This window comes from Cavia porcellus, unplaced genomic scaffold, assembly GCF_034190915.1.
Source record: "Cavia porcellus strain 051 isolate PalLab524CR breed Dunkin Hartley unplaced genomic scaffold, mCavPor4.1 scaffold_3, whole genome shotgun sequence".
NCBI classification, from domain to species: Eukaryota; Metazoa; Chordata; class Mammalia; order Rodentia; family Caviidae; genus Cavia; species Cavia porcellus.
The window spans coordinates 19,483,808-19,502,189 of NW_026947486.1; the positions used below are offsets into that span (position 1 = coordinate 19,483,808).

The window sequence follows — 18,382 nt, forward strand, 5'->3', positions numbered from 1 at the left end:
GCTTTCACAGTGTCTCTGTAGATTCAATCTTCCTTAACTCACTCACCAGCCACACACCAGGAGCCAGGGAAAAAGTGCAGATTGCCCCTTCCTCCCTCTCCATTGATGTCTGTCTCTTCAATTTCTCTATAGGCGCCAATTTTCCCTTCAGATCCTTCCTGGGTCCCAGGGACCCACGTCCCTCCTTCTTTTCTTCACCAAATTGCTGTTTTCCAATATCCAATTTCTGAATCTTAAGAGAGGCAGATTTGTTGCTGCTTATCACTCTATCATCTTTCCAGAATTTCCAGTACTTTATATAGTTTAGATATTAGTCCTCTGTCAATGGGATAGCTGACAAAATATTTTCTCATTTTGTAATTGTCTTCTCACTCTGTTTGTTGTTTCCTTTGCAGAAACTTTTAAATTGATATAATCCCATTTGATGATTCTTGATGTTATTTCTGGTGCAATTAGTGTTCTGTTCAGAAAGTCCTTGTCTTTGCCTGTGTCTTTAAGAGTATAACTCATTTTATTTTCTAACAAGTTAAGCATTTTTGTTTTAAAATTTAAGTCTTTGATCTATTTTCTTTTAATTTTATTACATGTTAATTGATGTGGGTCTAGAGTCAGTCTTCTGCATGTGCATTGCCAATTTTCCCAGCACCATTTGATAAAGAGGGTCTTTCCTCTAATATATGTTTTGGGCCCTTCTGTCAAAGATTAGATTGCTCAATTGCCTGAGGTTGTTTCTGCTTCCTATTTACTGTCCCGCTGTTCCATATATCTGTTTTTGTTCTAGTACCCTACTGTTTTTATTACTGTAGCTTTGTAACATAACTTAAAATCTAGGATTGTGATGCTCTTGCTGCCCAGGATTGTTTTAGCTATGCTAGTTCTATGTTCTGTTTCCATATGAATTTTAGAATTGGTTTTTCTAATTCTGTGAGGAATGCTATTAATATTTGATTGCAATGGTATTAAATTTATCTATCAGTTTTCAGAGCATAACTATTTTTACAATATTCATTCTACCTATCTAGGAACAAGGAATATCTTTCCATTTTTGGATATACTTTTGATCTCCTTTTTCTTCTTGCTTTTTTTTTGTTGTTGTTGTTGTCTTTTTGAGATGGGGTCTCGCTATGCAGTTTAGGCTGGCCTTGATCTCACTTTGTAGCCCAGACTGGTCTCGAACTCACAACGATCCTCCTGCCTCAGCCGCCTGAGTGCTGGGATTACAGGTGTGAGCACACAGCAAACAACTGTGACAGTGTCCAGCAGACTTGTGGAACTGCTGTGATTTATTTGCATCTATGAATGTTCATAATGCAACGTCTGTTTGTATATGTGAAAGTTTGCAACTAAAATGTTCATAAGTCAGGGACTTAGTATTTCTTAGAACAGTGCCTAGAATATTATAAGTATCATGTAAGAATTTGGCATGTAATAAGTGCTACATATATTTTTCATTCTTAGTGTTCACAATATATAACAGTTATATTTGTATCAGGAAATGGGCAAGTGTATATATAAGCATATCATGATTATTTTCTGTCATTTTACCCACAAATATATATATTCCATGTCATCATCATGAGATTTACTAATTTACATGTGTTCAATTTGGATTAGTTTATGTTTGCCTTTTAATTTGCTATTTATTCTTTATGTCAATTTCACTTTCTTTTTCCATTTAGGTTGGACATTTGGGATGAGGAACTCGGAAGCAAGATTTTCTGGAAAAACTACATTTCATAGGGAATTTGAGGGTGATGATACAAGGGACAATTCATTGTATTCCATTTTAGAAGAACTGAGCCCACATGCCGAGCAGATAAAAAAATGTCAACAAAAACAGGACAACTCTCTGAGTCGCGCTGCTTTTGTTAATAAGAAATTATTGAATACAGAATGGGATTATGACTCTACAGACATTGATAAATGCACTTATCCAAGCTCAAATCTTATTCCTTCACAGAAAAGACTCCATATATATGAATCATTTGGAAAGCATTTTAAGCATCATTTAGATTTACATATTCATAATAAAAACAATGCAGTGAAAAACTTTGACAAAAGTGTTAGCCATGGTCAAGGTTTTGCCCAGAGTTCTTCTTATACTTCCCATGAAAATGTGTACAGGGAAGCAAACTCCTGCAAGAGTGATCAGTGTGGAGAAGTCCTCAGCTTCAAACATGAACTCAGTCAAAATCTGAAATTTCCTGTCAGAGAAAAAGCAAACACATGTACTGAATTTGGGAAGATCTTGACTCAAAAGTCACACCTCTTTGCACCTCCAAGAATTCATCCTGTGGAAAAACCTCATGAGATTAACAAATGTGTAAATGTTTTAACACAGAAACCACTACTCAGTATATATCTACGAGTTCATAGAGAAGAAAAACTATATGTATGTACTAAATGTGGGAAGGCCTTCATTCAGAATTCAGAGTTATTGACTCATGAGAAAACTCATACTAGAGAGAAACCATATAAATGCAGTGAATGTGGAAAATCATTTTTCCAGCTGTCATCTCTACTTAGGCATCAAACAACTCATAATGGAGAAAAACTCTATGAATGCAGTGAATGTGGGAAAGCCTTCTCCTTGAACTCAGCTCTCAATATACATCAGAAAATCCATACTGGAGAGAGACATCACAAATGTAATGAGTGTGGGAAAGCCTTTACCCAAAAGTCAACACTCAGGATGCATCAGCGAATTCACACAGGAGAGAGATCCTATATATGTACTGAATGTGGGCAGGCCTTCATCCAAAAGGCACATCTGATTGCCCATCAAAGAATTCATACTGGAGAGAAGCCTTATGAATGCAGTGACTGTGGGAAATCTTTTCCTTCTAAGTCCCAACTCCAGATGCATAAGCGAATTCACACAGGGGAGAAACCCTATATATGCACTGAATGTGGGAAGGCCTTCACTAACAGGTCAAATCTCAATACTCACCAGAAGTCTCATACTGGAGAGAAGTCTTATATCTGTGCTGAATGTGGGAAGGCCTTCACCGACAGATCAAATTTCAATAAACACCAGACCATTCATACTGGAGAGAAACCCTATGTCTGTACAGATTGTGGCAGGGCCTTCATCCAGAAGTCAGAGTTAATTACACATCAGAGAATTCATACTACAGAGAAGCCTTACAAATGTCCTGACTGTGATAAATCCTTCTCTAAGAAACCACATCTCAAAGTACATCAGCGAATTCACACAGGAGAAAAGCCATATATATGTGCAGAGTGTGGGAAGGCCTTCACTGACAGGTCAAATTTCAATAAACACCAAACCATTCATACTGGAGATAAACCCTATAAATGCAGTGACTGTGGGAAGGGCTTCACCCAGAAATCAGTTCTTAGTATGCATCGTAATATTCATACATGAAAGAACCCTGTTTCTTAGAAATGAGAGAATTTTATCACAAAAGTCAAGTCTAAGTGTGTATTACACAATCTATCCAAGACAGATACTAGATGAATACAGTATATGAGAAGAAGCAATAATCAGGCTGTATTATCTGAGATGAGAACATTTATTTAGAAAAGACCCTCTTAATAATGCATTGAAGGAGACAGAATCTCCATATTTATACAGTCTCATAAAATATAGTAGAACTCATACTTGAAAAAAATGTCATTTTGATGCATTGAAATAGGCCTTTCTTTATGAAGTGTAGTAAAGCAAGTTGTTACCAAATTTTTTATAGGAAGGAGGGTGCAAAATTATGTAAGTGACAGTCATGTTTACTATGTTATAATAAATATTTCAAAGTAATAAAATGAAAAGTTAGACAAGAAAATATATCTGATGCATACCCCTACTGTGAGTTCTATAGGGTGTCTGTGGCAGAACACATTGCATAGCAGGAGGAATAATTGAATTGAAAGGTTTTCTTCAAATCTAGAATGCTTGGGCCCATCAAATATGTCTATTACATGTTTCTATTGCGTGATTCTTCAAATTAAGTCAGTTTTATATATGCACACATCTGCAAGTATAATTACACATGAATATGTAAATATCCTTTCATTCATACTAATGTCTATGACATAGTATTTCTGTCTTCTTTCATTGTACAAAGCAAAATGGCCACAGGATCCTTCCATAATTTTATGCATGCCCCTTTGCAATGTTCCTTTGCTTTTATGAAGAGTAGCATCTCTTTCTCTACTCTTTGGCTTTAAACTTGACCATATCATTTGTTTTGGCCAATGGACAATAGCAAAGATATTGAAGAAGAGGCTTGAGAAGTGTGAAAGCCTGCCTTGAGACTTACCTTTTCTTGCTGCTCTTTGGAATCCTGAAACCTCTGTGTGATGAAGCTCAGAATGCCCTACTAGGGGGAAAAAACAGGATACAGAATAGAGGCAAGCCAGACCATCCAAGGCCTCAGAAACCCCCAAGTAGCCTCCAACTATCAGACATGGGAGTGAGGCCTTCTTAGACCTCTAGCCCTAGCAAAGCCAGCTTAGCCCAGAATAGTTATTCTAGTTATCCCAATCACTGTGAAAAATTACGACAAATAAAATGATCACTGTTGTAAGCAGGAAGTTTTGGGGATAGTTTGTCACATACAAATTCTAAATATATTTAAAAGTATGTATGTGTGGAGTATATTATACCCAAACATGTGTGATTGGCTTTGGGCCTGGGCAGCAGGTAAAGACTTGAAAATCAGGAAAACTGTTGGCAAAGGCTGGAAAAGATGGCAGCCCACATCATTTAGTAAGAAAAAATTGCAAAACAGTTACCATTCTCTGTAGGAAGATAGAGAGTGAGTCATATGACCTTCTGGATCTGATTAAGAAGATTTTCAGAAGAATATGGGAAGTGTCAGTTTGCTTCTTTTTAACTCTATATAACGGGACAAGAAAGACAGAAATAACAAAGTAACTGTCCTACTGGCAAGTAGAATCAGAAGAAATACAGAAAAAGCCAGAGCTGAATTGGGAAATAGTTGTTTCACATAGTTTGTTTCTCCAGCCATCAAAATAGTCTCAAAGTAGAAAATGGCCTCGGTAAATATCAAATCATGGATGTGTCTATAAGACCCTGTATTGCCGTGTGAAAGACATTGTATTGTATTGGTGCTTGTGAGAGTCTCTCAGCTAAACTAATGGGCATCTAAAAATCTTTGTGACATTATCTTACTATAGCTTGACCTACTGCTCTGAGAAAAGCATATCTTAAGAATTGGTGTGGCATTTGGGTTATGATGTTGATCCAATCAGATCCATAGGAAACCAATAAAGCTTGTGGTAGAGTTTTATGAGTGAAACTACCTCTAGATTGAACTGAAAGGGTCTGAACCAATTAAAAATGAAAAACGGGCTCTCGACTTCCCTTCTAAGTTCTACAAAAGGATATAAGCCGAGAAAGTTACTCATCTGCAAACATGGACTGTTTTTCATGAGAAACGAAAGATTTTTCAGAGGGAAGACCCAAGGACGATGTATTAAAATGGACTGTGGAGCCATCGCCAGGGACACCTGTGCCGTGATCAAGAAGCCCTATCTGCCTTTGGAGCAAGGGGTCCTACTAGCATCTGCTCTATGGGATTTCAAAACTGCTATGAAAAGGTGACTGATAACGTGCCTCTTGCTCCTCCTCTTTTTTAATGGGAGTATTTCAGTTATTCTGTCACTATACAACCATTTATATATGGGAGGTGATGTCATATAGCTCACAGGTGTCTGGACCAAGAAACTGAAAAACTCTGGCCAAAGAGCCTCAGTCCCAGTTCAACCTAGGACAAAAGACCAAAACCCTAGATGGGAGCCTGATACCATAATCTTAGATATTTGAAGGTCCTGGAATAGAAGTAAACATACTTTGCATGGGATGGTATTGTGAATAATCTGTAACCAAAAGAGGTACTGTGTTAGAAAAATGCTACAAAATTTTCTGTGTATGTAGCTTTTAGCCTTTATCTTTGTATTTCTGTTGGTTATCTTCAAGTGCACTGATCTCTACTCCTACCCTGGCTCTTTCAGAACTACTGACCCATTGACATCATTTTCATCTCAGCTGTTTTATCTTTTACTTTAGTATTTCCATTTGATTTTTACAGTTTGTATTTTTCTGCCAAATTTCCCATCTGTTTATGTATGTTGTTCCTGTTTTCTATTATTTCCTTTGACTTAATTTGGACTGTGCTAAGAAAACACCATAGAGTGGATGGCTTACAAACAATAGAAATGTATTTCTCATAGTTCTGGAGGCTGGAAGTCTGAAATCATGGTGTCAGTATAATTTTGGTTCTGCCAAGGATCCACTTCTGGCTTGCAAAGTACCAGTTTCTCAATGTATCCTCCTTTGGCAGAAAGAGGTAGAGAGCCTTCCGAGGTCCCTTTTATAAGGGCATTAGTCGCATTGATAAGGGTTTTATCCTCACAACATAACTACTTCCCAAAGACCTACCTCCTGATGCCATCCCAATGGGGACTACATTTCAGCCTACAAAATTTGAGAGGACACAAACATCTAGTCTATAGTAACTTTTACATATTAATCATAGTTATCTTAAGTTCCACGTATGATAGTTCCAGTAATTGGCCCATAGTCTGGGTCTTTTGATTGCTTTATCTCTTGATAGTGGATTGCTTTCTATTGCTGTTTTACATATAATAATTTGTGACTGAATGCTGGACATTGTATATAGGCTAGTATAAATTGAGGTAAATAATATTTATTCCTGGAAATAGGCATGATTACTCTTATAATAGGCCATTGACATGGTGGGATTGAGTCCATCTGGTCAGCAGTTGGGCTGGTTTTCTGTTTTGTTAGTATTGTGACCTTCAGTGTATCATAGACTTCTAACTCCTCTAATGTTACCCTGTGTATATAACAGACACTAGTTTCTCAGAGAATTTTCTCAATGATCCTAGACCACACTTGCCTTAAGGCTTTTCCTGTGTGTCTGCATTTCAGGGAGGGTCTCTTTCCATACTCTTGTCTCATCCTTAGCAGTAATTGGCTGTTCTTACTTGGTTCTTGCTGACCTGGTGTGGAAGGAGGAGCAAGAGTTGCTCTATATCCCTGGGTCTTCAAGAGTAGGTTTTTTCCATTGATCCTGCCCCTTGTGGTCTGAGCCGAGGATAGTTTCCTCCCATTCCATCATGGGTAGATTTATTTTTGTTTTCCGTTCCTCCCATCACAGTGAAACTTCACCTGTGATCTAAGGGCAACAGTTTGATGTACTGTCCCCTGTGCTTAAGGATTTTGTTCCATAGGAAAGTAGGGTCCCATTGGGGCTTTGGGTCATTTCTATATCGACAGCTTTCCCCTTGTAGGTCTATACCATTGGAGAGAGGCTTTCTCCTGTTTCTCATCCTCCTCCCAGTGTTTGTAAGCACCCAGCAGAGGTTTGTGGGGGGGAAAAGCCTGCAAGTATGTAGACCTTTAGGTCTAAAGTCCTTAGGGAGTCTGTATCCACACTCCCTCCCACATTCAACCTTTAAGTCATAAAAATTCTTGAGTTTTACTGTTCATATGGTGGCCCCCATCATCCTGCTCTGCCACAGGCAATCCTGTGATAATTGCCTGCCTCCTGCAAAGCACTTATCTTTTCTTATATTTTGAGCTAGTTGGTTCCTCTGTGACATTAGCTTTCTGGTGGGTTCACGAAAACTTCTGAGTTTGTAGACTCAGCTTTTTTTCTTATTATAAGGATAGAATGATGCTGTTTCCAGATATCTACATCCTAGGCAGAAGCTAGAAGCATAGAGTCTCCTTTGACCACCGTGATTGAATTAAGTTTCTTTTTAATATGACTTTGCCATTTCACCCATCAAAATATAGTCTGTTTCTGAAACCCTTGAAACTGGGCTTGGTTGTCTCTTTGGCCAATAGGACATTAGCAGATATGAAACAAGCAGAGGCTTGAGAAGTACATGTACATTGAGTTTTCCCCAATCTTGCTGCTTTTTGGAACCCTGGGCCCATGTGTAAAGAGGCCTGGATTGGACTGTTGGAAGATGAGAGACCTCATGGAACAGTGATGGAGCAGACACAAACTGTCCGAGATGAGGCACTGTAGACCAGCTGGATTGTTAACTGCCCGACAGCCTAGCTATCCAATCCTGGATAAGGCAGGTGGGCAGCTGTCTCAATTCAGAATCCTCTGAATTTACCATGAGTGACTGCTCCCTCCTAGTATTCCTGCTCTTCCCCTTGAATTTGGACTGGATCTAGAACTTTGGTTCTAGTGAACAGAAATGAGACACAACTAAGATCAGGTTACAAAAAGACTGGCTTGTATTTTCAATGTTGATTTCTCAGAGAATTCTGAGGAGAACCCTAGGGGAAGTAGCCTGTCATCTCAGCCCTGTGGAAGGACACTTTGGAGTGAACATATGTCCTCTCCTAGTCCAGTCTTCAGATAAAACCATAGCTAGGTAGCTTGACTATAACGTTAGACCTTCAGCCAGGGTCACCCTTCTGAGCCATACCTGAATTCTGGACCCACAGAAAATGTGAGATGATAAATGTTTGTTTTAAGCTGCTAAGTTTTAGAGTAATTCCACAATAAGAGATTTATAATATGCTGGCCCAAATTAGGAAAGCTCTGCTGTACAATCTACTCATCCCAGAAAACAGAATCATGGATTAAAATGTTTATTGTTTCAAGTCTAAGTTTTGGTAGACTTACTACCCAGGAAAAACTGATAAATGCATTATTTACTGAATTTCCTCCATTATTCTCCAACAGATAATCAGCACTATTCAACTTCTATGGGCACTTTTATGTTTTAATCTGTGCTTATAAATAAATATATATGTATATATGTCATGCTTGTAATCAGAAGTTTTATTCAGATTGTTTGATTTTCAAAAATAGCATCATCACATACAACCATCTCTATATCTTGCTTTATTATTCAGCAATAACTTAATGGTTGCATATATGTAGTAACTTCAGTCATTTACATATTAAAATTTATTCATCAACATTTTCACCTTTTTTGGTCACTGGGAACAATGCAGTTAAAACTGTTAGGAGATAAGCTGTGCAAGAGGATGCATACTTATAGTCCTAGCTACTTGAGAGGCTGAGATGGAAAGAACACTTGAGCCCATGAGTACAAAGCAGCATAGCGAGACCTTATCTCAAAAATGTTAAGAGGTAGTGTGCATAACGGTTAGGCAGGTAGACCCATTAACTGGAGGTAGACCCATTAACTGGCCTACTAGATAGAGTTCTGTCCTGGCTCTACCAGTTACTATGGATGTAACATTAGGCAGGTTAGTTACATCTCTGTCCTGACATTTGTAGCTATAAAAGATGCTCACACTAGTACCTATCTCAGATTTGACTGAGATGTGTGTTTATTTCTCAGGAGTGCTTTATAAAGTACCACTCATTAGGTGATTTAAAGCTACATAAATTTATTTTTTAATTTTTTTTATTTTTTGAGGCAGGGTCTCACTATGCAGTTCAGGCTAGCCTTGAACTACAGTGATTTTCCTGTGTCATCCTCCTGAGTGCTGGGATTATAGGTGTGTGCCACCACGTCCAGCAAAGATACAGAAACTTATTGTCTCATAGTTCTGGAGGTTACAATTTCAAAATCAAAGTGTTATTCAGGACTCCCTCTCAAGATGCTGGTGGAGGAAATATTTCATGCCCTTCTTTGGGTTTTGGTAGACTGGGGTGTTACTTGGCTAGGAGATGCAACACTCCAGTGACATGGGCATTTTTTCTGAGTTTTCACATTGTGTTCCTCTGTGTGTCTGTCTGATGTTTAAATTTCCCCTTTTGTAAGGTTATATCACATTCACAGCCGCCTAATGACTTCATTTTAACTTGCTAACTTCTGCAAAGATTCTAAATAAGGTTACATTTGGAGGTCTTGAGGTTAAAATGTCCACACACCTTTTTAAGAGGATACGATTCAACCCCTATCAAGAAGTTCATGCACTTATGTGTGAAGCTCATAGTTCTTCATGAAAATAAGATACATACGACTTACTGAAGCTCTTTAGGTCCCGCTGTGATTCTCTGTTTGAGATGAGGTGAGATTTGAGAGCTTATCTGTGGCATATAAGTCTTATCAGACTGACACCGCAAGAATTAACAGAAAAAGCAAGTCCAGGACTTGGAGTTTGTGCTACCAGCATTTGAAGACAGTGTCAAGGATTCATTTAGAGAGGACATGAAAAGGAGCAGCTAGAAAAGTAAAAGCAAGAAGAGGGCTCACTGATGTATATTTCCAAGGGATGTTTCAGTGGAAAACCTGTTTCAAACTGAAGTTCCATTCATATGCAAATGGAAACATTCTTGAATTTGTGACCAGGAGGTTATTGTTGACTTTGATACATGTTATTTTGGAAATGGATTTAAAAACAACTGAGCATATCTAAAGAAATTTCTGAATTCAAATGATGTTATTTAACCATAAAGTAAATTTTCTGTCAGAAAAATATTAGGTCATGAGGCTGGATTGCTTTGTTGTTAACTGGTTTAAACTGAAAAATGAGAGTTGGTCAAGGGTAGAAATTATGCCTGTCATGGTGGCACATGCCTGTAATCCCAGCACTCAGAAGGCTGAGGCAGGAGGATAACCGTGAATTTGAGGCCAGCCTGGTCTACATCTTAAGTTCAAGGCCAGTTTGAACTATGTAGAAAAACCATGTCTCAAAAAGAAGGGGGAGAAATTATATGAGATTTGGGAGGTCAAAGGGAAGGAACAAACTTCCTTCTTAAGTTCTTTGAGACTAGAGACAGTGAAGGACAGAGACAGAGTTACTGAGCAGATACCATTTTTTCTGCACTTTCTACTCTCTATACGCAGACTGTCTGTCCACTCCCAGCCTTGCTGACAAGCACTGGCCCCAGGCTGACAGAGGGAATGGCTTTTCATAGACTTGGTTAGCTCCCCTTCAGAGTTCCACTTTAGCAGCTGGATTTTCCTGGTTTAGATTTTCTTGAAAGGTCTGATTAATCTACCAATACCAATGACTTCTCTAATCTTTCAGCTCTTCCTTTTATACCTTTATGTCCCCATATCTTACTATAAATTATGCATGGTTTTATTAATATTTAAAATCCCTTATTTTATAATATGCAGTGATTATGCTTTCCTGATTTATACTGAGATCTTGATAAATATCCTAATGGTAATGTTGAGTGATGCCACTGAGAAATCTTAAACTTGTTCTCTTTTATTCTTGTATATAATGTGCCTTTCTGCCATATGATTCAGTTTTATTCTTGAAATTTAAGGATCTAATAGAAGCATATGACTTGGTCCTGATCTTTGTGCATTATTTTATCTTAGGTATAGTGAGTCATTCGAATCATTCATTTCAGGGAAGTTTTATTTTAACTGTTTTCAGATCCATTCCTTCTTCTTCAGGGACATCACTTATGTAAGATATTTTTGTCTTCTACGTTCATTTCGTATCATTTTTGTTTTGTGTTATGCCTATTAAGCCAATTTAAGCTTCCTATTAACTCAATTTCCTTGAAACTGTCATGTTTATTCATTAACAACTCATTTTCTCAGATTTTTTTATATTCCAGAATAGTAAAGATAGAGAATGTCTCCCTCTCTGGAGACATTCCCAAAGGAGATTTGGTTGCACTCTAGGGTAATAAAATATCTGAAAAGGAGAATGGGCAATAAAACAGTTTTCCTCCACATTTTAATGACTATATTTTCTTTTTCACTGGTATATGTTTATAGTACATAATGATTACTTTCATTGTGGGAAGTTGGTACATTATGTAACATTTCTTAATTCATTTTAACCCCCTCCCTCTTGCTCCCTTCCTCTCCCTGTATCCCTTGGACCCTTTCATATATGTAATTTTTACATAAGTAATTCTTTTTATGTTTGTACTACATAATGATCACATTTCTCGTATGTACTTGGTGCATGATAATTAGTACATTTTCAATCATAGGCAGAGGGATCACTGGAAATTTGAGGCCAGCCTGGACTACACAGTTCAAGAGCAGCCTGAACTACATACGAGACCCTGTCTCCTAACGTGTTGAAAGAACCATAGAGTACACATATGTTTCATTTTTGCCTTGATTTAACACTGTATTTTTAAAGTTTTCCCCGAAATAGTGACAGTAAGTTACAGACACTATATCATGATATCCTAAAATAATTGAGCATCTTGTTTCCCCACATAATTGGAATGTCATTATCAATCTAACTCATATGCAGACCACTTTCAAATTTCTCCCATTGTCCTCAAAACATATTTTACAAGTTTATTGTATAATTCACATGTGATAAGCGGAACTTGTTTGTAAGTGTATCATTTGATGAGTTTTGACCTGAGTATACAGCTTTCAAACCACAGAACAGTGAACATATCCATCACCCCTGGAAAGTTCCCTTATGCCTCCTCGTCATCCAGTCCTCCTTCCCTACACTTTCCATGATTCACAGTCAACCACTAATGTGTTTTCTGCTGTTGTAGATTGGTTTGCATTTTCAAAAACTTTATATAAATGGAATGACCCCAGGGGCACCTGTTTGGCTTTTTTCATTAGGTATAATTATTTTGAAATCCATTTGTGTTATTACATGTATTTTCATTTCTTTTTGTTGCTAAATGGTATTTCATTGTATGGATACACCAAAATTTATCATTTCGTGTATTAATGGACATTTGTGTTTCTAATTTTTGACTATTACAAATAAAACTGATAAAAACATTGGTATACAAGTCTTTGTGTGGACACAGTTTTCATTTGTCTTTGATAAATGCCTAGGAACAAATGTGATAGGTATATACTTAAGATACTGCCAAACTGCATCTCAAAATGGATGTAGCATTTTACATTTCTACCAGCAGTGTGTAAGTTCTGCTGTTATTTCCTGTCTTTACTCTCACTGCACATGATATTCTTAACTTTTGACATTTTAGTGGGAGTATAGTATATCTAACTGGTTTTAATTTATTTATTCTCCAATAACTAATGCTGTTGAGCATCTTTTCACGTGCTTGACATCTATATATCATCTTTGTTAATGTATTTTTTGGCATATTTGGCCTTTTTTTTTGAAATGGGGTCTATGTTACCCAGGCTGGTTCTGAACTAGTGGGCTCCAGTGATTTTCCTGCCTCATCCTCCTGAGTACCTGAGACTACAGGTATGAACCATCATGCCCAGCTGTCTTTCCATTTTTAAGGTGGGTTATCTTACAAGCATTTTTGTAAACCCTACATTTAATTTCTTTGTTGGATGTATTTTACAAATATTTTCTCCCAGGTTTTCTATTCATGTAAATAACAAAATTATTTTAATTTTAGTCTGATTTATTTTTGACAGATAATAACTATACAGTACATCTTTATGGGTGCAGTGTGATGTTTTGGTATATTTACATCTTTCGGTATTGATCAAGATATTTGGGTTTTTCATCATCTCAATCATCATTTCTTTCTAAGTACATTCAAAACCTTCTCTTCTAGGTTTTTGAAGCTATATGATACACTGTTGTTAACTTTAATTACCCTTCTGTGTAATACAACACCAGAATTTATTCTTACCTATAACTTTTACCCATCATTACCAATCTCTCCCCATTGTCGCTTCTCCCATAGACTCTCAAATCTCTGTTAAACGCTATTCTGCTTTTTTTAAAATTTTGAAACCAGGTGTCTTTAAATCGCTAAATCCTCCAGGCTGGGTGGGAAAACCTCCTACCTGAACCTCCCAGGGTGCTGGGATTACAGGCTTGTGCCACCATGGCCCAGCTTATAGTTTTCTAGTGTCAAAGACTTAGACCTAAATAGCAGCTAGCATTTATTGACCACCTCTTATATGCCAAGCCCTGGGCTTGGTAGGCTTCAAATTTCATAATAGTCCTGCGGGTAAGTATTTTATCTCCATTTTATAGGCATGAAAATGGATTTGGAGAGAAATATTCCTTCCCAAGGCAATATAGCTAGTAAGTGGTAGAGTCAGGATTCATAGTGCAGCCCCACACAGCCATGTCTAACCTGTGGCCCACAGGCATGATAGACTAAAAAAGCTAAAAAAAAAAAAGACTTAGACCTATTTTGCCAAATCAATCTCGAAACATTTTGTATGTCAATGCTATGTTAAATGGTATTACTTTTTATTTCAATTTCCACTACTTTATTAATAGAGCTATATCTAACTTCTGTATATTGACTATCCCATAACCTTGCAAAACTCATTTGTTACTTCCACTAGCTTTTGATAGATTTTATAAGCATTTCTATAAACCATGTTATCTGTGAAACATGATAGTTTCACTTATTTTTTGCCAATATACGTACATTTCTTTCTTGTCTTATTGCTCCAACTAAAACCTATAATACAATGTTGAACAGAAATGGTCAGAATAGTTACCATTGTATTTTAATATTTTAATGTTGAACTACATTGGTTACACCGATTTCTGATATTTAAATCTAACATTACTAGAATCAAAATTCTCTTAGTTATGATGTGTTTCCATATCTATATGGCGCAGAATTCAATTTGTTTAAAATTTGGTTAAGAATTTGTATATCTGGGTATGGTGCCCTGTAATCCCAGCATATGAGAGGCTGACACACGAGAATCACCATGAGTTTGAGGCCAGCCTGGGCTATACAGTGAGTTCAAGTTCAGCCCAAACTACATAATGAGACACTCAAAAAAATGTGTATATTTATTATTTCCTTTTCTGCTTATTTTGTGTTAAAATTTCTCTTTTGATAGTCTTATGGTTGCAGTTAAGGATATTGATTTGAGATTTTTCTTTCTTTGCAGTGTAAAGTTTTAATGATATAAATAATCCTCTAAATAATCAATATCATTTCATATATTTTGCTATGTTGTTTTTACATTTTCATCTGGTTCAAAATACTTTTAAACTTACCTTGGGATTTCTCTTTTGTCCCATACATTATTTACATGTGTCTTATTCAAGATCCAAATAGTTTATTTCACACATTTATTGCTTTATGGTTTATAATTTAATTCCATCATGGTCAGAAAACATACTTTGTGTGACTTCAAAACTTATAAAATGAGAATTCCTTTATATTCCAAAATATGGTCTATACTGATAGCTTCAAGCATACCTGTAAATAGTGTATATTCTGCTATTGTTTTCTGGCATAATGTATAAATGCAAATTAAGATTTTTGACAATGTGTTTCAGTCTTTTATAGACATTGATTTTATGTCTATTCATTTTATTCATCACTGGGGATATACTAAAATCTCTAAAATTGTGTTTTTTCTATTTTTCCTTTCAATTATGCAAGTTTATCCTTTTCTGTTTTGAAGTTCTTTTAGTGACTACAAGAGCAATAGGACTGCTATGTCCTCTTGTTGAGTAGATACTTTTATCAATATGGAATGATTCTCTTCTAGAATTCTATTATTATATTCACTTCATTTTTCTTTTGTTTTAGCAAATATATATTTCTTCACTATATAAGTATTTATATAAAGTGATTTTACACTTATGAAATAATTATAAAGATAATACCGTTCCTATACACCTATCACTCATCTTCCCCTGATGTTAATACTACATATAATCCTAGTAGGCTTTATAAAAATTAACAATAGGGTTGGGGGATATAGCTCAGTGGCACAGTACCTGCCTGACAAGCATGAGGTCCCGAGTTTGATTCTTGGTACAAAACAAAATTAACAATATTAATGATGCTAAAGGATTTATTCTGGTTTATAGGGGGGTGCTTGCTCCTTGGTGAATCCTTGTTATCTCCCCCCACAATCCATGAATGGCACTGATTCATGGGGAAAGGCTAGGATCTGGCTGTCCCCCCACCAGTGGCAGCCTACACATGTGCTGGTTTCCAGGGAGGGCTTGCTTTTTGGTGAATCAAATGTGTTTCTTGTATAAAGAATATTGATGGATCTTCTTGATCCACTCTCCTTGTGTTTCTTTTTATTGGTGAATTGAGGCCTTCTATATTAATAGTTACAATCCACATGCATCAGCTCATCTCTACCATGCTATCCTCCTACTGTTGCCCCCCACCATTTTTCCCTTTTATTCAATTGCCTGTCCTGCTCAGCAACCCCCCTCTGCTGCTGTTCCAGGGTTCTCTCTCTCTCTCTCTCTCTCTCTCTCTCTCTCTCTCTCTCTCTCTCTCTTTCCTTTCAGCACTCGTTGCAGGATTGGTCTGATGGTCATGAATTCTTTCAGTTGTTCTTTATCATGGAAGTATTTTATTTTTCCATTAATTATGAAAGATACTTTTCATGGTACATCAATCTGGTTTGGAAGCTGTTTTCTTTCAGGATTTGAAACACTTCAACCTCTTCTTGACTTGATGGTTTGTGTTGAGAAGTCTGCTGCAATTCTAATGTGTTTTCCTTTATAGATGATCTGTTTCTTTTCTCTCACAGCTTTTAATATCCTGTTCTTGTGCTGAATTTCTGTCATATTATTATATGTCTAGATGTAGATTTATTTTGGTTATGGCTAGTTGGAGTCCTATATGCCTTGCTTATCTGTATGTCAGGTTGTTTTCCAATGTTTGGGAAGTTTTCTGCTATTTATTTTACCTGAGATATAATTTATGATCTGATTACTTTTACAACCTCATGAAGTTGTTTCTTTACTTCAGTTGCTATCCTCTCAGAGATTTCAGGTGTGTGATTTGCATTTTTTTCCCATGTCTATATCTCCCGGGCTTATTCTGTGTGGGCTGGAGGCTTGAGATTGCCTTTTGCTCTTTCATACGGACATTTTCCTGGGTTCCTCCTGACAAGCCAGTTGCAGGGTCCCAGGCACTTCCTGCATTGGCTGTGCTTCCATGGTGTAGAGCAATGGGATGGGCACCTGGGATTATCTTAATCCAGGTTCCTGGGGAGACAGTGGGATATGGAGTGGGCTTCTCCAGATCTGTGTGGCTACACCAAGGCACTGATGGCCATGGGCGCAAGGTGGTGGGGTTGCTTCTTCTCTTGGTCTGTGTGGCTACACCAGGACTCCCCCAATGGTGGTAGGCACACAGAGGCATGTTTTTCAGGTTCTCTTGGCCAGTGCTGGCTGCCCACAGGAAGTAAACATCTCCAATGGCTCCCTGCAGGCACATGGGGCATATCTGGCTGTTTTTCCCTGCCCAGGCTGGTTGCATGAGGGAAGCAAGCACCCCAACGATGGCAGGCATGCAAGGGCCACTCTGGCTATTTCTCCTTGTCCTTGCTGGTTACCTGAAGAAGGCAAACACTTGGATGGCAACAGGCATTCAGGGGAAGGTCTGGCTGTTTGTCCTTGTGCATGCTGGTTGCCTGTAGGAGGTAAGCATCCTGATGGCAGCATGCACACAAGGGCGGGTCTGGCTGTTTCTCCTTGCCTGCACTGGCTGCCCACAGGAGGCAAGTACCCTGGTGGCCTTTATTTTTATTTTCTGTAGTGCTAGCCAGGATTTTGCAAATGCTGAGATATAGCCCAGCTCTTCTTTCCATACTTTTCATGGGAAATAAGTACTATTCATACCCAAAAGAAAAAGAAGATTCAGCTTTTAGATGAAAAGGTATCAAACAGTTTATAATCATATGTTAAAACTACCACAGGGGAGCTGTGTGAAGTGGCATGTCTTTATAGTCTCAGCTACTCAGGAGGCTGAGGCAAGAGGATTGACAGAGTGCATGAATTTGAAGTCAGCCTGGACAACATAGCAAGATCCTTTCTCAAAAAACTATAATACGGAAATTACTTTGAATTTGTGCAGGTAAACTGTTCCTCCTTAAAGATTTTCACAGTAGTTCTAACATTCTTCAGTGGAGCTTGCCTTCAGCAACTATTGTTGTTTTATTCAAATACTGATTTTTTAAATTTTACTTATTGGTTTCACATTTGTTAATTGTAATTATTCTGTAAGGAATATTTGTCTCTTTCACATGTCTCCATCATTTTACTGGAAAAAGAAATGCTTCCTTAGCTTCTGGAACTATAAAGTAGTCCAGGCTTATCTTGCATTCCCCTGTCCCAGACCTACAATCAACTATTTCCCCAAAGGGCTACCATTCCCTTTGCTGGAAAATGGCTTAAAGCCTAGTTTCTAAATGCCAAGTGTGGGGGTGTAATGTCTGTAACCCCACCTCTCTGGGAGGCTGAGACGAAAGATTCCAAGTTCAAATCCAGCTTGGGCAGTTTGGTGACTTAGCAAGACCCTGTCTCAAAATAAAAAAATAAAAGAAGGCCTGGAGATGTGGCTCAGTGAAAAACAAACAACAATAACAAAAACCAACCTGTTCAATCCTCAGTGAAAAAAACCCCAACAAACTGTGGCATTAAATGTGTTCATTGCTAATGGGGTATCACTGTTACAAATGTCACACAGCTAGGAAATGCATGCACATACGCTAACCCATGTGAACATTATTTTTATTTTTTTAGGTAGCAATC

At 37.6% G+C, this 18,382-nt stretch overlaps 1 protein-coding gene across 2 annotated transcripts in view; it reads left to right on the forward strand.

The window, feature by feature from the left end:
* The window catches only part of Znf81 (zinc finger protein 81), a 143,937-nt gene extending 131,242 nt beyond the window's left edge, over positions 1–12,695 (forward strand). For both annotated transcript variants that reach the window (XM_013144300.2, XM_013144299.2), the window contains exon 5: positions 1,680–12,695. In XM_013144300.2, the coding sequence (XP_012999754.1) occupies positions 1,680–3,388 (1,709 nt within the window). In that variant the 3' untranslated portion in view covers positions 3,389–12,695. The remainder of the gene's footprint in view (positions 1–1,679) is intronic.
* The last annotated feature ends 5,687 nt before the right edge of the window (positions 12,696–18,382 follow it).